The sequence below is a fragment of the Amblyomma maculatum genome, chromosome 4 (genome assembly GCF_055883805.1).
Source record: "Amblyomma maculatum isolate TAMU_Amacu chromosome 4, ASM5588380v1, whole genome shotgun sequence".
NCBI lineage: Eukaryota > Metazoa > Arthropoda > Arachnida > Ixodida > Ixodidae > Amblyomma > Amblyomma maculatum.
Genome location: NC_139347.1, coordinates 99,173,200 through 99,195,803, shown reverse-complemented (window position 1 = coordinate 99,195,803; position 22,604 = coordinate 99,173,200). Strand labels below are relative to the sequence as shown.

Genomic DNA, 22,604 nt, shown 5'->3' with positions numbered 1-22,604 from the left:
CAAGTGGCAGCTGCCAACACGCCTGGCTGGACACTGGCTGGACATAGAGTTGCCCGACGTTACGTTTGTCAGGAGGTGCCAACTCGGGCCTCTCCTTTCACAAGAGAGGGTGACATCAGGATCAGCCTGCCAGGACGCTTGCATTCATGTTACGCCTATAGACCACGCAGGCACGTTCATACGACTTGGTTAAAGCAGGACATTATATGCGGACTTGTGGCCTACGCTATCGCGTTATGCACTTTATTTATTTATTTTTAATTGTACATACTGCTGCTCCATCTGGAGCTATAGCAGGAGTGGGGTGGGGGAGTGCTTACTTTAAGAAATGACAAAAAGAAAAAAAAAAAATGTAAGGGATTCATACATTACAATATTAACAATACAATCGAGCAAACAATCAAACAAACGCAGAAACAAACTAATCATTGAATTCACGTTATAATGACAGCGATCAACAGTTGCTGATTGCCCTAACAAATTCATGCAATGGGAGGGAACGATGTGATCCAGGTATCCTGTTCCAGGCGGAGCTTAAATGTACCCCATATTTTCCATATATGCGCCCACATTCTGCTCATTATCTCCTCTGTCTTCATTTATGCATAGCTTTCTAGATTAATTACGAAGCTTTTGACGTCGCTGTACAGTTTCTCTGAAATTCTTGACTCAAGCTTCCACTATGTCGAGGCATATTTTTGAGCCGTTTACTCGGTTAAACTCTGTGGGCTACAAAAATCAAAAAGTATGCTGAATGCTTGCATTTTTCACACTCTCAGTGGACAAGACGCTGTGCGAACAGTCGAACAAGTTCTACTGCGGAGACAAGCTGTGCATTCCCTCGGCGCTCAGGTGTGACGGCCACGAAGATTGCAAGGACGGAGAGGACGAGGTCAACTGCAGTGAGTAGTTGTTTTTGTTGTTTCTCGCAAAGCAATTGGGCTTTGAATAGAATGACTTAAACGCGATGAAAAACCGATAAGGGAAAACGCGGCATCCGGCGGTGCCTGTAATATAATTCACTGATTGATTGGCTCACTAGGAGTGGCGTCATCACACCGGAAGTGTTCTTGTTGGCTGGATAGCAGTGATGTCATTAGACTTGATTGACTGGAGAGAAGTGACGGTACCAGACCAGAAGTGACGTCGCAGAAGTGACAACAGTAGCTTTACTATAGTTTCATTGAGTCCGTGTCGCCAACTCTAGACACTTTCGGTCAAATATCTAACCGGCAGAAATCTGGCCAGAAGAAATGTCTGGCTGTGCGCAGTAAGGGACGCGTGAGGCGTGCACAATCACAATCGTGAAAGCAATGCACAAAAACTTGGATGTAAAGACGTCAGTAGCTTCCAATGCTATTGCGTATCCAATATATGACCTAACTTCGCTGTGGTGGTGATGTGGTTAGGACGCTCCACACTGTGCCCAAGAGTGCGGGATCGAATCCCGGCCGCGGCGGCCGCTTTTCGGTGGAGGCGAATAGCAAGGCGCCCGTGTCCTGTGCGATTTCAGTGCACGTTAAAGAACTACAGTTGGTCAAAATTTCCGGAGCCCTCCACTACGGCGTCTCTCATAGCCTGAGTCGCTTTGGCAAGTTGATCCCGATAGACTCAGCTAAACCAAATGTATGGCTTAAGTATTCCTTGATCTTTTCGGGTGTTAACCAGAACTGGAGGGCATATGTAAAAATGCAGCGTTTTCCTTACCATTCACGCTGCATATTTACAGCCTTTTTCAAAAGTGCAGAGCCCAGGGGTCTTCTGAGCCATGTAGTGCCGCTGATTTAGCATTAGTGGAGGTTCCTGAACGACAAAGATGTGTCATGTCATTCAGGATCGTCAGCAGCAACATACGCCAATGCTTATGCATTTATTCACTGATCAAACTTAGTGCCCTCGTAATTTTGTTCTCTCGAATCTGGGCGCTTCAAAGCCAGCGACCCAAAAGCAGCCCACTTACGTAGCAACGCTGTGGCTGCCGACTGGGGTGGTTTACGTAAACACAATGTTATTTGTTTTGAATGTGCACGATTTCGCGATCATGTGCTGGCAGGTAATGATTACGCCAATCTTGTGCGCGACTTTTTTTTCGGTTTATGCGGACTGAAAAAGAGCAAGAATTAAGTCTTTGCGCTGTGCTTTCCTTGCCAATTACCATTTTTTTTTAGATCGCTTCGAACGCTTTTAGTTACTGTGCGAGCAACTAGACTGCACGCTTGGTCGCTCCGAAGGCAATCAAGCGAGGAGCTGGAGCGGTTATAGGATCTACAAAACCGAATCCTGCGCGCGCGCGCATCTCGGGCGGCCGGGCTGACCTGACCAGCAGAACAGAGAGCGATTTCAACGATGCGACGCTTGGCGGCTCGCAAATAGCCATGTACACGTGCTAACTTTACGACGCTGTTGATGATCGGGTCGTTAGGAAAAACAGCTTTGGTTGAGCCTTATATATCACGCGCGTCACGATCGCGCATCTTGACGGCGGGCTCGAGCCGGTAATCTTAGAGCCGACGAAGGCCGAAAATTGCAGAGCAACGGCGCGCCAGCTAATCGTTTCCGAAGAAAAGCAAAAACGATATTCGGCTCAGAATAAACAGAATCGTCGGTGCGTGACGGCGATCTTCGCTGACGGGTAGCTCAGCTGAAATGGAGGAGGAAGAAAGGAAAAAAAAAATTAGCTGCCATCTCCGATTTCGCTTACCGCAGTCGCTAGTGTTTCAAGAAAAACAAAATCAACGTGCACTAGACGTCACGGAATTCCTTGGTAGTCTAGAACAAGAAAATAAACAGCAAGCTTTGTAACGGTGCATGCGGTGGAGCTTCAAAGTGACGCATCTTAGAGGCGTTTCTATATACACCAAATTTTGCCGAAATCTCTGAACAACACTGAGCTAGCCGTCCGCGGCCGCAGCACAGCACTTCTTTATAAGCAAATATTTTACAGTTGAATTTATTTAATAGTTGATCACTTCTACGTCCTTTTTTAGGTAATGAGTTCTGAGGTAGAAGGAATAAGGATGCGAATTTATGGCATAGTGTTGTGTCGTAAGCTCTGAAACTGAGCCCGTGCATTGATGCCTGACGTTAATTAGGGTTGTTTGTTTTTTGTTTTTGTTTTTTCCTTCCCGCAATGGAGTTCCCCGTGGGTGAATATGTCGGTTCTTCAAGTGCACAAGCTCTGATGATCAGCAGCCGCTTCATCACCGCGCGTTTTATTGCGAAAGCAATACTACTTTCACTTTCAAGCCTTAGCGGTGCAACGGCAGTGCACATGAAATGACCTTTCGCATGACCTCTGTGTGACGTCACGCCTCAAAGCTGGGCGACCAACTCGCGCCGTCCGTGAGAGACGGCGGTGCGCATGAACGGCGGCCTAACTCCCGCTTTCTCCGCCAGGAGCGCCACAGGTGTTGTGACGTTATACAGCTGTATGACAGTAGCATTGATAATGGCGGTGCATTTAGTTGATAATAATGATGAGAGCAAACGTAATGCACCGTATGCAGCACCAAAACTCCAGCTTTCGCATTTCTGCAGTGTGGATTCCACAGTGCTCTCAATTTTTTGCTTCTGTAGTGAACTGCTGGTGCCCCACTGCATGTTCCACATCGGCCTGCGTCGGCACTATAGGTGTTTCGCCAGCAATTGAATTTAAGGAGAGCTGGCTAAGATGTCAAAATTTTATGGTCGGTGAGATAAGCATTTGTACTCTGTGAACGTGGAGAAAGCTGAACAAGATATTTCTTTTCAGTCCTTAGAGAACCATCACAGGGTAAAACGTTTTTCCCGCCTTCCATGGAAACGAAAGCTTCCCCTCATTGAACTCATTTCGCTTCATCGATGCCGCTAATGTGAACCTGCGTATTGCGCGACTTGTCCTTCTCACACCACCGACTGCTCTCTCTTCCAGCCTGCGGCGAGAACCAGTTTCAGTGCATGAACGGATTCTGCGTGTCCGCGGCCACGGGTTCTGTTCGCTGCAACGGTGTCGCCGACTGCATCGATGGAAGCGACGAGCGCGGCTGTGGTGAGTGCACACGTTTTCCCAGGCGCTCGACTTGTGAGTTTTCACAACATTTATGGGGACTGATAGGTCTGAAGGGCGCAGAAGTAGGTGGTTCCTGAGGCGTTGAGTTGCTGCGTTACGAACTATGATTCCTGATTTCTTTTTCCGCAGTAATCAATCAATCAATCAATCAATCAATCAATCAATCAATCAATCAATCAATCAATTGATTGATTGATACTTAAATTGTGATTGCCGCCGTGTTTGAACAAAACTATGTACTCGTACTTTGGTTTATATTGGTCAACATAAGACATTTCATAGTAATGTGCAGAGGTGGGCATTTGACCTCAAAAAGTGCAACCTCAGCTCAACCTCAATAAAAATTTCCTGACCTCGCTCAACCTCAACCTCACACTTTGAGGTTGAGGTTTGACCAGGTGACCTCACCTCAATTTTTCTGATGCCACCACCGACCTCACTCAACCTCACCTCAAACTCAAACTGTGAGTTTGAGGTCGGTCGCTCGACCTCAAAAAAAAAAAAATAAATAAAAGGTTTTTCACTTGAGAACACTAACTATAAAACGTCATGGCACAAGTCCTGTGCGGTGACATGCCAGAATAACGACACAAATTTTAAACAACATTGAATATGATGAGGGTTACTTGTAAAGTAAAAAAATTTAAATGAACATTTGCCAGCGGGGCTACTGATTCATAGCAGGCTGACCTAATAACGGCAGTATAATTGGTCAGTTTCAACTCTTCAAATTTTATTTTATTTGTTTTGATATGGTGACTTTTGACCTAATTCCCGCTGCAATGCTTATGTGTCCTTGGTGCTGCTGGATGCGAACTCCCGAAGGTCTGCAGTGAAACGTCGCACATATCTCTGACCGTCAAATAGTGTTTCCTCATGACAAGCATGTCATAATTTCTTGGTAAAGACATTTTCCTGCGATTTTAAATCGAATCGGATGACAAAATCACAAACAATCTAATGTTACCTCAGTGTAACGTCTCTAAAAAAGTAAAAAAAGTAGATCGACCACTTGCGTATATATGGAAGTTGTAGTACCATAACATTCTTTTATCAAATGGACTTCTGACGTGGGACTTATCACAAGAGGCGGACAGACAAAATGTTGCCATATGCAGAGACGCTTAGTTACGAAAAGGTAAAGCGTGCTTAACTTTTGACATTGCGCTACTTTCGATAATCCTGACGAGTGGGTTGTGCTGTATAGAACAAACGCCGTGACAAATTATTGGAAAGATTACCCTCCCTTCTACTTATAATAACTAACGGTGAATTTGCAGCCCCAAAACATTCCTTTTATCATTGATGTAAGTTAAAGAAATAATACGTTGGATTAGGGATAATTCGCACATTACCTTGAGATGCCGAGAGAAGCTCAAAAGCTAGTTTCCTTGCCCACACAGTTTCTTGTCGCAGTGAATGCATTCCGAGTTTACAGTGCTTTTCGTTTCTTTTGCGTGGCTATTGTAACGGAAATGGCCTTCGATGTCTTCGCCAATTCGACAACTGCGCGCGCACACCTCATCGTCGGTATATTTAGATTTTTTCGCTATATCTGCCATAACCACACCTGCCATAACCGCAACCATGTCATGCACCCTCGACGCCGAACGCAACAATGCGATAGACCTCGAAGAAGAAGGGCAGACCTCGGCAGGAAAGGGCGGAAACTTCCGTCATAAATTACAGCAAGTCGCCGACCACGGCATGGCTGCGTGTCCTCGCTTGAAAAAGACGGCCACGGTAAATGGCGAAGAACACAGCAAGTGGTTTAGATGCTGCCTTTTTTTTGCCGATTTCGGGCGGCTCACCGACGCCGTTTCGGGGCGACTTCCAAGCAGACGTTCCAGGAACGATTGCTGTCGATGAGAACGTGGGGCTAAGACACCGGCTTCTAGTCGCGACGAGAGAACCACGCCCACTGGGAGAAGGAAGCGCGAACACTTAACCCATGCTACGGGAGTTGTTTCGTTTTTCTTCAACTGCACAATATTCGTCAAGAGAGGAAGACTAGCGGGTGGTGAGCAGGGTGGCAACGCGTCTACAGGGAGGAAGAGCAGAGTTTGAACACTGACTAGCGTCTCCCTCCTGCGAAACGATGAGATGCCTGCATGGTCGACAAGCGACAGAAGTTCGCGCAGCCGCCGCGGCGTTCCGAGAAGCAAGAAGGGCCTGTCTTTATATTTCTTTAGACCAAAAGGAATACGCCAGTCGGAGGTATAGCGCATAACCAAAAGCTAAAGAAGTAAAAAAAAAGAAAAGAATGTTGCAAGAGGAAGAATCTGAGAATTGTCTTTTCTGATTTTTTTTTGTTTTTTATTTCTTAGGAGGAGGGGGGGGGGAGGGTGAGGACTGGCCGTACCGCAGAAAAGCGGCCGGTTGTGAGTAAACGCGGGTGCACAAACGCGAGAGGGGGCACTGGTAAGTAACCACACAAAACGAAAACAAGAAGAAAAATAGGGGTGGTGCAAGTGTACTGAAAAACTAACGAGAAGAGGAGACGCAGATCTTCACTCGCGCATTCACACGCTCGAGCACCACGCACACAACTCGCTGTCTCGCCCACACTGCCACTGTCCTTGTAACTCTCGGCCCCGTTGACAGAAACGCACTTAAAAATACCTAAAACTCACAAACTCCCAGAGGCACGCGTATGTGCAGTGGCTTACTTTCCAAGAAATGCCGAGGGGTTCCCGGGTTCGCGCTTTGTCCGCTAGCTGAGATCGGACACCGGCTGCGGAGCCGAAAGAGCAGAAGCCAGCTTACGAACAAAAGGCGCGCCCGCTACTTTGGCTGCAAGCTGTAAAACGGAGGGGAGGCCCTCGATAAACAAACATGTAAATGAAAAAGGCGCAAGCTCATGTAGGGTATGAGAATGACTGCAAGCAGTCGTCAGTCACCTGTCTGCTCTTCAATGATTCTTCGAGAAGGGCACATTAAATTTATATTTTTATGTAAGGGTTAATTTAATGTCTAGTGACTAATAATAATAATAATAATAATAATAATAATAATAATAATAATAATAATAATAATAATAATAATAATAATAATAATAATAATAATAATAATAATAATAACAATAATAATAATAATAATAAAAGAGTGGATTGCACTGATACAACTACGATCTACCGTCCCACTGCTTTCTTTCGTTTTAACTCGTACCATATACAATAGCAAAAGCAGATTTTATTTACTAAAATACAGTCTTCGTGGGGTGACTTCTCGTCAAGCCATTTATCTCTCGTCTCTTCTGCATACTTGTTCTTTCCATATGCCTCTCTGAAACCTCCTCTCTCGTGCCATCCTCCCCAAGCAATTCCTTGGTTGCTGGATCTTGCGCTTCCCTCTTTTCTACTATTCTAGCTTTTTTTCCCCCCGAGAAGTCGACATACCCACGTATGTCTGGAAACCCTTCGAGTTTGCGCAGACTTTCTCCCTTCCCAAACTCAATCGGAATGGTGGCGGGATCTTGTTTCACCTTCTTTCGAGTCTGCAGCCGTCGTCCAACCCCACTCGTTTGCCGCGCAGCGCTTTACGCCCCCCCCCCCCCCCCCTCCTTTTTTTTCGTGTCGAACGCAAACGCACAGACACAAACTGTTCGTTACGTGCGCGTTGGTAGCCAAAAGAGTGTACACGACAGGCATTATGAAAGGTGTTTTTTCGGCTATTTTATCGCTGTGGGAAACAAAAATTTCGACCTCACAAGCCGACCTCACTAAGTTACGACCTCACTCAACCTCAAACTCACGCATGAGGTTGAGGTCTCATTTGCTGACCTCACTCAAAAATATTTCAGGTGTGGACGACCTCACCTCAACCTCACCTCACTCCGTGAGGTTGAGGTCACTTTGAGGTTGAGGTTGACCTCATGAGGTCGAAACCTCATGAGGTTGCCCACCTCTGGTAATGTGCAGTCCTCCACTACGTACTGTGCCTCATAGCACGTGTATTTTTGACCCCATACTAACACATTAACCTTAAGCTGAGCAAATTTGGAATCTGTAATTCCCCCTGGTAAGCTTTTTCTCATTTTATGTCTCGTGCTACCCTAGTTGCTTTTAGACCACGTGTACACTTTCCACTCTCGAATTAATGAGGAATGGATACGTTCTTGGTGATGAAAATATACACAAATGGCAGCAGTTAAATATTTCTGATTTAGGCTTCATCATCATCATCAGCCTGATTATACCCACTGCAGGGCGAAGGCCTCTCCCATATTTCTCCACTTAACCCGGTTCTGTGCTAGCTGCATCCACTTGACCCCTGCGAACTTCTTAATCTCATCCGCCCACCTAACTTTCTGCCGCCCCCTGTATACGCTTTCCTTCCCTTGGAATCCAGTTTGTTACCCTCAGCGACCATCGGTTATCCTTTCTTCGCACTACATGTCCTGCCCATGTCCATTTCTTCTTAATTTCCACTAGAATGTCGGTAACTTGAGTTATTTCTCTGACCCACTCTGCACGCTTTCTATCTCTTAATGCTACCCCTACCATTTTTCGTTCCATAGCCCTCTGGGTTGTCCTCAACTTAAGTAGAACTCTCTTGGTTAGCCTCCACGTTTCAGCCCCATAGGTGAGTACAGGCAAGATGCAACTGTTGTATACTTTCCTCTTGAGCGATACCGGTAAGCTGCTAGTCATAATCTGCGAGTGCTTGCCAAATGCGCTCCATCCCAATCGTATTCTTCTTGTTATTTCCTTTTCGTGGTCCGGATCTGCGGTTACTACCTGTCCTAAGTAGACATATTCGCCTACTACTTCCAATATTTCGCTACCTAATGTAAACTGCTTACTCTCCTTCAAACTCTTCACTAAACTTCATCTTGTCCCTGTCTATCTGCCCCAGCAATGTCATCGCATGTCAAACGAAAAAATGAAAATGAAAAGGTAAGGAAGATTGTTCCGACGATATTTTTGCATTTCAATCACAGATTGCAGGTCTGCTTTTGGTAAAACGCATCGGGTGTTCTTGTGCGTCTTAAAACGAATCGCTTCACCGAAGCCGCATACAGCTGAGTGAAAATGATCTATAAGCGGCTCAGAAACTTACGAACGTGCCAAAAAACGTAAACAGCACTAAATTGCCTTCGGACAAAATCCTCTGTGGTTTCTCAGGATCGCTTTTGTCGCGATTGACCAGACGCGCGTTGTGTCCACAAACATGACTACGTACATCAGTAACCACGTAACTGAAAGCGCGTTTCTTGCGGCAACCCTGGGATGCGTGAAAGTATTGTCGATTGCAAGGTTTTAATAGTTTTAATGCGCGGGATAGGCACATAAGCTGTGAGGGACACCATAGTGGCCCTCCACTATATATGGTGTCCCTCACAGCTTATGTGGTACCGTTGTGTACCGTTCCGAACAAATCGAGCCCACCTGGGCCCGTATTCCGAGTTTGCGTTATTTTCGAAGTGTCGCTATCTCAAGTGACATCGAGTCATCTGATTGATGGAAACGCCTGAACCGGGTGTTGCCACTACGGAACCGGAAAAGGTGGCAACATCATGTTCAGCCGTTTCCACCAATCAGATGATGGAGGTTGGGGAGATAGCGACACTTTCGATAACGACGCAAACTCGGAATACGGACCCTGTAGTGCTATCAGAGAGCGCTATCACCGCGACGCACGAGCGCGTTTTACAACGTAGTTCTATTCTTCGGACTGCAACTCCCAAGGTCATTCATTTACGCTTTTGACCTCGAGCCGTCGGAGTGGGCCTAGCGCGAGAGCTCCTGCCGACGCCACTGGCCGCTTTTTTGTCTTCCTCGTCCCTAGCACTACCCGGGGTCACCAAGAAATCGTCCCGATCGTCGTTGTTTTTTTTTTTTTTTTTTGGTCAAACTATTTCTTTGGCGCTTGGTGGCTCAGTCTCTCGATCGATGCACGCGGTGTGTTCCGGTCCGAATGCGTCAACGCTTCGCTGCAGGCGTCAGGCTGAGTCTGATTAATCAGCCAATCAATCAGATATAGCTCGGCGAGAAGCAGCAGCGAAGAGAAAGCGTGATCGACTGGATGCTGAGACCGACAAAGAGCGAGAGGCTCGCGTAGCGAAGAAATGCCAGTATGACCGCGTAGTCATGCTTAGTTGCAGTACTTACGCTACCAACTTACGATAGGTTTAACTGGGATAAACCTCCACAATCTTTTTGGATTTTTCCTCCATCCAAATACGACCTCCGCGGCCGAGGTCGAACCCGCGACTTTGAGATGAGCTGCCGAAGGCCACTGAGCCATCGCGGCCGGTAGGTACGCGGAAGGAAACACAGTATTCTCTTCACTTACAGTGCAAGTGGACAGCAACGGCGTCGCGCAGGCATTCGACGGCGACCTGGGCGCCTGGACTCTCATGTGCGCAGACAACATGACAATCGACGACGGCCACCACATTTGCCAGGAGATGGGATACAGGTTAGTGTATTTTTCTTTTCTTTTTTTGCACCATATGTATATAGAGCAAGCTTATAGAGGCGGCTTGATGCAAATAAGACATATTCGCAGGATTAATTCCGCCGCATGCGTTGTTTGATTTCTCAGCCGAATGGGTTAGCATACTTCCTTGCCGAACAAAATATTAATAACCGGTAAGGAAACGGGATATTTTTTTTCCAGGGGCACACTGCTAGATCATGTGAGCCCTTGCGTGATTAGAAATAAAAGATCAAATATATTAAGTCTGTTCATGTTGTTACGGGTAAGTTTTCTTTTATTTTTCTACCTGCATGGGGACAGTTTCTTTACTCAACTAGTATTTTGTGTCATAAAATGTCAGAGCAAAATAAACTCGTTGCGTCTATGCTGCGTATTCTAAATGCGCGTGTCCGCCCTCAACACCGGCCAAATTTGTCATGTAGCTGCGGTGAGAAGTAGGTAGCGCGCAGGAATAACCTGAAAACGTAACTGACCTGAGCGCTTTCGAACCACTCTCCCTATTTACTATCAAGGATAACAAGTGCCGCAGTAAATTCTTTTCCTGTATTTTTTTTTTTTTTCAATGCTGTCGTTCCAGGGAAATATGAATGTCGTAAGTAAAATAGCCCTAGCGGAATTAGGCCGCCTTGCAGTGATTGCCATTTCCATACCATCTCATGAGTGCCTCGCTCTTTATTTCCCACAGCCGCGCAATTTCGATACGAACCATGAAGGTTGAGGCCAATGTCACCACGTGGGGATCGTGGAGCACCCCGGATGACGATCCTGACGCCATCTGGTCAAAGGGTCTTTCCTTCGCCGATTCCTGTCACCACGGAGCGCTGGCCGTCAGGTGTGACTACTTCGGTGAGTGAGAGCGGAGGTTCTTGCGCTTGGCTGCTGTGCCGTTGCTTCAAGTTGCTTGCTTTTAGAAGTGCACTCAAGAAAAATGCCATACTAGGCTAGCTACCTAAGAAGCTTAGCGTAAATGGAATCGCGTTTCATGCTCTACCTTTCAGAGTGTGAGAACCAGACGGAAGTGCTGTTCCGCATCGAACGTGAGGCCACCGGCCAGTCGACGCAGAACGATGTCTGGCCTTACCTGGCTCTTCTGCACGGAAACGACTCGGAAGTAGCCTGCCACGGCGAGATCGTCAGCCCGCTCTGGGTCTTGACCACGGCCTACTGTCTCCAGTGAGTCTCGGCTTTTCCCTGCTTATCCGTAGTCAAAGAATAGTCGACCCACTTATCGGCAGGAACAGCGGTGGTGGCTGGCAAAGGCTATATACTGGCTTACCACTGAACTGTGATTTCATTAAGAAGGCATGATTTTATGAAAATCGGGCAGAATGCTTGATGCAGGGATTTTTGTAGGTTATTAGGAACGTCACGTACCTAATTTGCGTCTGATCGATTTCAGTTACCGGACGAAAGAGACCATTTAGAAGCGAGCAACTAGTTGGCTCCACTCCTCAGAGTTTTACTGTGTAAAAAAAAAAAAAAGAAAAAAACAAAAAAAAAACAATAAAAAATATATATGACCGGTAGTTACTACATTTGGTAACTGCTTTGCTAAGGATAAGATTTCTTTTTTTTTTTTTGTGTGCCAAGGAAAATATTACCGCGATCGGAGGTCGTAGTAATGACAGACTGAACACAAAGGCTTAGTTATCTCGCCGGACCCATTAGGCTTTCGGTTATAGCGATCCTTTGCGCTGCGGTAAACTGAAGAGGCAGTGTGTGTAAGGTTGGAAGAGGCAAGATAGATTAAAACAAAAAAACAAAAAAACAAAAAGGCAGCTCAGGACTACCGGGTGCGTCCACCGTTTCTTGTCCTGTGCTCGCACTCTCCGTGTGAGTACCAATGCGTGGAGTTCTGGCCGCCTTTCGGGGTCCACATCTGAGAGTTTTCACAATTTTCACGTTATCTCTCGTCCACTCTGTTCTCTCCTTATCCACCCCACAGGCAGCTTCCGCAGAACCTTTCGCAGCTGTACGTGCAGGCGGGCTTCGCGCGGCCTGCCAGCGCCCGCGAGCACCACCGCGTGGTGCGAATAGTGCTGCATCCGCACTACTCGCAGTTCCGCTCCATGACGCTGCCAGACTACGACCTCGCGCTGGTGCGGCTCGCCGAACCGCTGTCGTTCGCCAACCACGTGGCCTCGGCCGTCTGCCTGCCGGACGACGTGGCCAGGCCGGGCGTCACCTGCTTCGTGGGCAGTCTCGGCCACGGAAAGCCCCGAGGTGAGCGCTGCTCCTCTTTCGTTGCCCTAAAGGTCTTTGGGCCTGCAGTTGCTCTGCAATATTTAGATGCATCATACGTGACGTTACAGACGCCATGTTGGAGTACCAAGAGTAAGTTCGACAGGACAGAGTTAAACATGTGGTCTTGCCCCCGTGACATCACAGGTGAAATGTTGGAGCGTCGAGAATGAGTTGCACAGTGCAGGTTGGAGCAGGTAGCATCTATGTCGGAGATCACGAGTCCGCTCCTGGTCTTCGACATGGCGGATACCACTGCAGAGCTCCTTGTCTCCAACATGGCGGCCACTGTGATTAAGTGCGGGCCGTCCGGAAGGAAACTTAATTTTTATTAATTAAAGTAACGCTACCGCATTTAAAGAAGAGCTCCATTTCGACTCACTGAGTTGAAATTTGGGTACTTCTTGTTAGAGAATCTGATGTATCGTTTCCATAAATTGAAGTTTCGTTTCTTGGTTGGTTGATGGGACACAGGCTATTAGCGATGCCGTAGTGGAGGACTCTGGAAATTTCGACCACTTGGTGTTCATTAACGTGCACTGACATCGCGCAGCATGCGGGCGTCTTGCAACCGCGGCCAGGATTTGATCCTGCATCCTTAGACACTGCACTTTAGGTCTAGTTTCTGCACACGAGCGAAGTGTTGTGACTACTCAGTAAGTTGGGGATGTTTCTTTAGATACGTACTTCCTATTTCTTTTCAGTAGCTGTCGCCTGCATGGTTCCATGATAAATTGAGTCACCGTGAAAAAACAACAACAAAAACAGACTTGCAATTTAGCACCTAGAACAGCAATAAGCTGATAACTTAACCTTTTTGATATTCAAAAAGAAACTGAGTAAAGGCTTCTGCCTAAAATCCGCTGCTCTACTGTAAAGGAGGACTGGGAAGACTCGCAGTTAACTGCACCAAATGTCCAGAGATGAACCTGACGAGCGTACTCTGCATCCAGCGCTATTTTTCTAGAGATAACAAATCCTGCGCAACGTTTCCTAAACAGTTGTTTTATGTGAATGGCGTGATGAATCGTCTCATAACAGACCCAGATTCACGTTGCGCATAAGAAAGTTGAAGACTGGGTGAACTGATTCACGCATGCTGATTTAATCATCGGGTCTTTTACGGGGCTGGCTATGTTGGGCTCGTCGTCACCGGTGCTTCGTTGGCATTGTGGAACACGGGCTACACGAAGGTCATGTCTTCTGCGGGTAGGGTCAACGGCCTCCTTGCTACTGGTCGCCCACATTTTCTCCAAGTCGTTCGTTTCCGGTTGTTTGGTGTTGTGACCGATGGCGGAGGTCGATTTCGTGCATTGCCTGTGCACCGGAGATTCAAATCCTGGCGAAGTCTGATTTCATAGCTTTCCGATAACTCGTACAATGGTTGCGGTCGCTCTCTCCCATTTCTTGTATCTTGTCCCGAGGTGGCTTCTTGATCTCCGGTCCTTGGTTCCCGACCACGCCTTAATAATAAATCATTAAAAATACCACGTGAATGGGGTTGTCGGCGGTGTCAAGCATGAAAGCCACTCCATCAATGAACGGCGCCAGGACAGCTCTTTCCGGGGCGATCCGAAAAATGTCGCTGGCCAGACATTTCCCTGTTGCACGCGCGCGAGTCGTTGCAAGTTCTGCAAAAAATTTCCTTTTGGTACGTTCAGTGGCCAAACATTTAATTTCCTTTGCTACCAGAGTGATTCGAGGTGCCCTTATACAGATATCAGTGCAAGGCATTTCATGTGCTTCATCTGCCTCCCGCTCGGTTTAGTGCTTCGAGCGCACTAGTTTCGTAGGGCGACGTTATAGTGCATAATTGTTTTTTAACGCTTCTTTGCTCCTCTTCGTCCTTGTAGTTCCGTTCAAGACAGCATCGTCGATCAGTCACCTTCCCATCGTCATAAACGAACTCACTACATGCAACAGCGAAGAACATTACAAGAACGACGTTACTCAAAAAATGATCTGCGGAGATGGACGACAAATGAAGCGTCAGTTGTGCGACGTAAGTACATGTCGAATGCGTTACGTTTTTTTATCAATGGAATTATTTTTTTTTACAAAGGGCGGTTCAAGCCTGTGCTGATCATAGAACTTAGTTTAGTTTAATTTATGGGTTTTAACGTCCGAAAGGGGCTCAGGCTGTGAGAGACGCCATTGACTACCTCTGGTTCTTAAAGTGCACTGAACATCGCAAAGCATACGGGCGCCTTGATTTTCGCGTTCATCGAAAACCGGCCGCCACGTCCGGGATCCGATCCCGCATCCTTGAATACAGAAGTCGAGCGCCGTAACCACTGCGCCACCATGGCGGGGCTGAAGGCAGAACTGCACTGCTTAGCCGGGCCTAGAAGCTCATATTCTGAACAAAAAGGCTACAAAGTTACGCAGCCATATACCCCCAGCATGTTAGGTGATCTTGCTTGCCCGTAACACCCTAAGGCATATTCTCCAACCAAAGCACCCCTTTGGTATGAAAGAGGTGATTTCCAATGGCACGAACACCCTAGACTCAGGGTGTAAGGGTGTTTTGAATGAGACAAATGCCCAAAAAGGTGTTTTTGTTTTTACAATGCATGCAAAATGTTTCCAATGTCCGGACGTTTGCGATATATAACGTTAGTTTCGCTATTGAAGAGTGAAGCTCACTAGCTATATTTTTACGGGCAGAGTAACGTGGTTACATGAACAAAGTATAATATCGCAGTCTTGCATTCTTCTGGAAGAATCGTCGGCAACATAAGCGATAATTTCTGAATATTACTGCATAACATCTTGTGTTTGCTCTCTTCCAGGGCGACCTCGGGGCCCCGTTGATGTGCCTATCGCCCAACAACATCTGGCGTCTAGCAGGAGTGCTGAGCTATCAACGCCACTGTGGCGCCTACCAAAAGCACCCTTCCGTTTTTTCTAACATCTACGAGATGCGAGACTTCATCCACAACGTGACTGGCCTGCTCTCGTACAACGTCACGAACGACCCACACCTGTACAGCGTTCTGGAGTTCCCGCAAGCTGACGACGGCAATGCTTCAGCCGCCGTGCGCTCCTACGCAGCCGGCAAGATGGCCGGCCTCGAGCACAACGCCTCCGCCATCGCTGCTGCTCTTTACTCCCACGAGAACATCCTAGGGGAACGAGGAGACGGCACGAACATGACGACTATGACGCCGACGACCACTGCCCACGATGACGTATCTTTCGATCTTGCTGACGTCATTCCCCAAGGAAATCACACGATCGAGTCGGCCCTCGACATGGACGAAGGTGATAACGTTACGACGACGATGCCGATGACGCCGATAGCGCACGGCGCCGGTGTCGAAGCCAGGCTCCAAGAGGTTGACTCGTTGGGTGCCGACATTACGACGACGCCGAACAGTACCGATGTTTCGAATGCCACCGCCACCACAACGGTCGAACCTGAAAGGAGCATGGCCTCTCTGAGGCTTATGGACGCCGATGACTCGGGCGAAGTCTCGTCCAATGAGACCAGCCTCGATGCCTCGTCCGCCTCTCACCACGAACACCCTCACTACCATGCTGCTATGAACGAAACGAGGATCGAAGCCAGAGGCCGATCGGCACTGCTGGGGAATCGAACAGTGCACGTAGAGATGCAAACATTCAGGGAGCAAAACAGTGCTGAAGAGATTGGGGAACCTGATCTGGCTGAGAACAGGACCTTAGATGCGCTAACGAATACGACTGCAATCCCCGAGGGCACCGTGCACTTGAGTACACACGACTACGTTGGGTCGCTGCTCATAGGGGAAGGAGTTGCGGCCAACGAGTCCACTCCGACTGTTCCGACAAGCACTTCGAGCCCCGAAACGACCACCGTTGTGACTGAGACAAGTCGGCACCAAGAAAGCCACGCGCCTTTGATTGACAACAGCACTACAACAGTGGGTCCAGAAAATATTTTAACTTCGTCAGCAGCGGTAAACTACGCGACAGAAAATGCACATGTTATCACTACCGAAGCTACTTTCGCCATGTCGCCGCCTGAAGACATGAACAGCACTCTGGACGTCATACAATCGAGTAAGTGCAATTGCTTTTTCTGCCTCCTGATACCTTTTACCATAGTAGTTTTAAGGCGAAAGCCTTTAATGGCTCATGCTGTCGTGGGAAAAGTGTGTCCCGCTTTTGCGGCGTTCTGACTGACCGAGGTGGGATGCGTCCCTGCCATCTGCAATGCCACACTTGAACGCGCGCCGAGCAACGCCACCCGACAGGAGCGATGGTGTACTATCCAAACCCCCACTTGCCGGAGAAAGTGTGATAGATACTGCGCCTTTCCTTTTCTGTAAACCAAATATATAAGTAGCACTGCAACGAATGCCGACAAGAGGCTAACGATGGGAGGCAAATTATAGGATATGAAGGGTACGCTTTCAGAGACCCTCTAATTTTAAGGCGAAAGCCTTTAATGGCTCATACTTTCGTGGACGAAGTGTGCCCTGCTTTTGCGGCGGCTGTCGCGTGGCGTTCCTTGGCGCGCATTCAAGCGTAGGATTGCAGATGGCAGGAACGCTAAACAAGATGACGCTTCTCAGGTTTTCGCCTTTCGATTCTTTAGTCGCTAAAGACCCTCATAATGTTTTTTTTAGTTGTTTACAGATTGTTATTTTAAACCCCACGAGAGGTGTTCGTCGGTGTGGTCTGGGCAGGCGGATTTTACAGCAAGGCGGACTTTATGCCTATGATAGAGCTTAGGGAATAAACGAATTACTAAATTAACCAGCTAACGTTTTACTATGATTTTAGGGCCCAACATTACATTAAGAAACAGAAGTCCGTGGATATAAAACCTGAGTCCACTTCTTAAATTTTCTTTATCAGTAATGAAGTTTGAATTATTTAACGTCAAAATACTCAGTTCAGTTCAGGCGTTCAGTCGTGTCCGACTCTTCGTGACCCTATGGACCATGTCACGCCACGCTTTCCGGTCTCTCACTATCTTCTTAACATCACATAGCTTCATCTGCAATGCCTCGAGAATGCCATCTAACCATCGCGTTCGCTGCCTACCCCTTCTCCGGCGACCCTCAACCTTTCCCAACATCAAATCTTTCTCCAGCGACTCCTCTCTTCTCATCAGATGACCAAAGTGGCTGAGCTTTAACTTTAGAATTTGACCCTCCAATGAGCAGTCAGGGTTTATGGTCGACAATATCGACTGATTTGATCTTCTGGCAGTCCAAGGAACTCTTAAGAGTCTTCGCCAGCACCACAATTCAAACGCGTCAATTCTTCGGCGGTCAGCCTTTTTCACAGTCCAACTCTCGCATCCATACATCACAACTGGAAAGACCATAGCACGGGTTATACGGATCTTGGTTGGCAGACTAATGTCTCTGCTCTTTACTAGGCGGTCAAGGCTAACCATTGCTATCTTTCCCAGAAGCAGGCGTCTCCTAATTTCATGGCTGCAGTCTCCTTCCGAGGTAATCTTGGCGCCCAAGAACAGAAAATCTGTCACAGCTTCCACTTCTTGTCCATTGATGCTCCAGGACTTGATAGGGCAAGACGCCATGATCTTCGTCTTTTTAATGTTCAGTTTAAGCCCAAACTTCTCACTCTCTTCTTGTACGCGCATCAGAAGTCTCTTGAGTTCCACTTCACTTTCTGCCATTAAAGTGGTATCATCCACATATCTAAGGTTGTTATGTTTTCCAGCAATCTTCACTCCAGCTGAAGACTCGTCCAGACCGGCCTTCCTCATGATGCACTCTGCATATAGGCTAAATAGGCAGGGCGACAGTATGCAGCCTTGCCTCACTCCTTTCTCAATTGGAAACCAATCAGTAAGACCATGCCCAGTTCTGACTGTGGCCTCTTGCCCTTCATAAAGGTTCCTGAGGAGACAGATGAGGTGAATTGGAACTCCCATCTCTTGGAGAGCTTGCCACAATCTGCTGTGATCTACGCAGTCAAACGCTTTCACATAATCAATAAAGCAGAAGTAGATGGGTTTCTGGAACTCTCTTGCTTTTTCCGTGATCCAGCGAAGGTTGGCAACTTGGTCTCTAGTTCCTCTGCCCTTGCGAAACCCAGCTTGCACGTCCGGAAGCTCCCGATCCACATACTGCTGCAGCCTACCTTGGAGGATTTTCAACATCACCTTGCTAGCATGCGAAATAAGCGCGATCGTGCGGTAGTTGGAACAATCTTTGGCACTGCCTTTCTTTGGAATGGGGATGTAAACTGACCTCCCCCAATCCTGTGGCCACTGCAGGGTTGTCCAAATCTTCTGACATAATGTATGCAGAGTGTTAACAGCGTCGTGGTTGAGGTTTTGAAGCAACTCAGCTGGAATACCATCAATTCCGCTAGCTTTGTTCTTAGCAAGGCTGGCTAAGGCCCATTCAACTTCACTCTTCAGGATGCCCGGCTCGAGATCAGTAATCACAACCGGGTTGTGTGAATATTCGAGATTTCTAATACGAATCGCATATATTTAGTACTTATTTCGTATTCGAAAAATTGATATTCGAAATTTTCGGATATTCGAAAATGGCGAAACGCCGAAAATTTTCCAATTTACTGCAGTCTTCCCCGCACTTCGCGCTTCACCGCAAGGCTTGACTGCGTGGGTTGTGCAGTGAAGCATCTTGAAAATTCGATGGGGCCGTTTTGGGAAGAGAAGAGTGGTTTCCCGACAGTCTGTACAAATCGAAACACTTGACGCAACTGGAAAAATTAGTCGTTCTTTTTTCGGTTTGACCTCAAATGCAGACATCCACAGTACATGTGTTTATCAGACGAAAATACTATTATGCACACATATTTTTGCCAGTTTTTTAGGCGCATTCGGTAATTCGAGCTTTCAGTTAATTCTGACATTTATTTCTGGTCCCTTCAAGGCCTAATTAACGAGTTTACTGTATTCAGCAGTGATTTAGCAGCTACACCTGGTTTCATGCTGGCCTTTTCTGTACAAAAAAAAAAAAAAACAAAACAAAAAAAAAAAAAAACGGTACTATACGGAATCGTGTATATCCCTTATATCAGATTTTTCAGTATGATAGGCACTTCTCTGAAAATCCAGTTTATTTTTTTTTTGGCGAATATCATGGGAATTCTGAAATAAATAAGAGGAAAAGTGTTTGCAGTTTTTACTTCTGTTTTTTTTTTTTTTTTTCACTGATCAGATATTCGATATTCGAATCGAAATTCGAAGGCACCTTTTGCCCATATTCGTATTCGATTCGTGTTCGGAAATTTCAATATTCGCACACAGCTCTACAAATCAGTTTGTTCCCCTCGTAAAGTTGGCTTCCCGCAATGCCGCTTTTAATATGGCGTCGCTCGCATTTCTAATACAGCACATGTGGAAGCCGTCTATTTTATGTCGCAGAAGCATTTAACGTGATTTCCGTGACAATACTACGCCGAGCGACGCCATTTTCACAATGTGCATTGCGAGAAGCCAACTTTACGAGCTAAAGGGTATTTCCGACGTTTAATATGACGTAAGACATTGCAGGCAAAAAAAGAAAAAAAGTCATAAACTGGACTTAGCTGCCATGTTCACATTCTTCAATTTCTTTAGGTAATGTTCGCCATTGCAATCAAAAGTAATGACTCATTACGCTGATATTTCAAGAAGCTGATTAGTTAATATTATTTAATTAATCATTTCACCACTGAGCCCTATCACATACATAATGTGCGCCTTGCTATATAATCCACCTGCACAAGCGGCACTGATGCATCTCTCGCAGGGTTCAAAGTTGTAAAGAGTAAAAAAAGAAAGCACCCAGTATGGGACGGTATTTAAAGACACCAAGATGCGAATTTCAGGGTTAGGTCTCAATGGTTATATAGAAATTATTAGTCACTAATTTGCATTTTACCTCACAGGTTCGAACTGTCTGGCCTTTACCTGCTATTCCGACAAAGTTTGCATTGATCAAAGCAGCGTTTGTGATGGAAACTACGACTGCAAAGATGCGAGTGATGAAATAAACTGCGGTAAGTTATTTTTGGAATGGTTTGCTTACAATATATATGTGCCAAGAAAAACTTCCCCTCAACCCTCATCAGCCAATACTTTTGTGTTTGGTTCATAAGTGCTGCTGCAATTGCCTTATTTTGCTCAAAAACTGCCAAGATGAAAAAGTATTGTTTTCAAATAGCTTATCTTTTTTTATATACAGTGTTAAGGCTGCAGATGTTTCCATATTACTCTTAATGTGCACAGTGTTTTCTATTCAAATATTGGCATTCATTCAGCCCTAAGACCTGAAAAGATGTGAATCCCGGTAGCTTTGCATATGAACTGATGGGCAGTGCATAAGTTGATGTTACGGCAATAAAGTCGAAGAGGGAATGAGCTAAATTGCTAATGGCAGCTATTATAGTGTCGCTCGGAAAACTGTCCTCTGAGTTTTTAGTAACCCTCAGTAAGTTGGTAGAAAAATGATTCAGTTGACATGTTGCTTTGAAACCAAGATGGATGGAATATGGGAGGTTCTACGAAAGTTCTGCTTCAGTGCCATCTGATAAACCGAGCTAAAAGGATTGGCCACTTGTAAATTAAGTTTCAAGCTTCAATGCTCCTAGGGAAAAGAAATGATGATGAATAATAGCAGATTGCAGTTTGGTTGGATTGTCAAGATACTTCATAAAAACAAGTTGCAACAATGTTCTAATTTCTTTGCAGTCCAACTCAAAGACACAGTCGTTCAAGGAAGGAAGAAAGGAGGTTCCTGGATGCCAGCCTGTGGTGACACCTGGGATGACACGCTCAGTGATAGCGCCTGTCGAGAAATGGGATTCGAGTACGTCCCTTGAATAAATCCTAAATTTTGAAAAGATTGAAATTGTTTGTCTAGTGGAGCTCATTACATTGAATTAGTTCTTTCAAAGTTTAACACTGTCACAAAAACAATATCAAAGTTTATTTTGTAGTCATATCAAGTCTATCATTTCAGACTCAATCTTGAAATTCATATTTGTTTCTATGCCTATTTTCCTCGAATGTTTAAGGAATGGTTTAATTGTGAGCTTTTGGAACCCCTTTTTGAAGTACTAATCAATCATTCTTTGCATCGCAGCAAAAGTAATTAAATTTTAAAACAGACTTCAGTATCCAACAATATATTGTGTCATATTATATTCATGTTTAGGAGGTAATAATGATGTGCTGAATTCCTAATTTCTTTTCAGAAAAGCTTCAGAGACAAGTATCATCGCTTTGGAATCACCACACGCAACATCCCTTCGCCACAGTAACACATCAGACAAGATGTCAATGGGAAGCATACTGAAAGCACTAACGATCAGGTATGGGAGTTTTCATAGACTGCTTTCATATATTCACTCCATAGACTGTTTTCATATATTCACTCTAATGTGGGAATTACGTTATTGGATTTCTTTCTCCACAGCAATGACACATGCAACACAAAGGTGACCATGAAGTGCCATCATTACCGTAAGTAACAGCTGTGAAGAAGCAGTGACTTTCTTCTTAAAACAATAAAAATAAAAATAGGGCTGCAAAATAGTCACATGGCAGGGAAGAATTCGAACTTTCTAATGAACCACAAGATCAGTGTTTAAGAAAATAGGAGAACGTGGATAATTTTCCTGCATGCGATCTCAACAATAATATTCCTTTCATTGCCACACTCTGGAGGTGTTGCGTAATCAAACTTTTTTTTAGGGGGATGGAGGAGGGGGGAGAGGGGGAGGAAGTTGGGGTGCCTTGGCTGCATTCATATGGGACTGAAAGTTTAGTCATGGTAACCTTGGCTAGCTGGATACTTGGATACTTTACATGTGCTGCATTACAGTGGTTGCACTTCTCGAGTTTTACTTTTTGAAAATTAGGCAGTCTCAGGTGTTGATTTCAAAACTC

At 46.0% G+C, this 22,604-nt stretch overlaps 1 protein-coding gene across 4 annotated transcripts in view; it reads left to right on the top strand.

Annotated features, from left to right (window-relative positions):
* Nucleotides 1–22,604, top strand: part of LOC146191782 (uncharacterized) — a 254,626-nt gene that overhangs the window by 223,976 nt on the left and 8,046 nt on the right. For all 4 annotated transcript variants that reach the window (XM_084602286.1, XM_084602283.1, XM_084602284.1 and 1 more), the window contains 12 exons: nt 780–902; nt 3,911–4,027; nt 10,348–10,471; nt 11,178–11,338; nt 11,491–11,665; nt 12,438–12,715; nt 14,587–14,735; nt 15,526–16,777; nt 20,603–20,713; nt 21,405–21,522; nt 21,911–22,027; nt 22,132–22,178. In XM_084602286.1, coding sequence (XP_084458412.1) covers nt 780–902; nt 3,911–4,027; nt 10,348–10,471; nt 11,178–11,338; nt 11,491–11,665; nt 12,438–12,715; nt 14,587–14,735; nt 15,526–16,777; nt 20,603–20,713; nt 21,405–21,522; nt 21,911–22,027; nt 22,132–22,178 — 2,772 coding nt within the window. The remainder of the gene's footprint in view (nt 1–779; nt 903–3,910; nt 4,028–10,347; nt 10,472–11,177; nt 11,339–11,490; nt 11,666–12,437; nt 12,716–14,586; nt 14,736–15,525; nt 16,778–20,602; nt 20,714–21,404; nt 21,523–21,910; nt 22,028–22,131; nt 22,179–22,604) is intronic.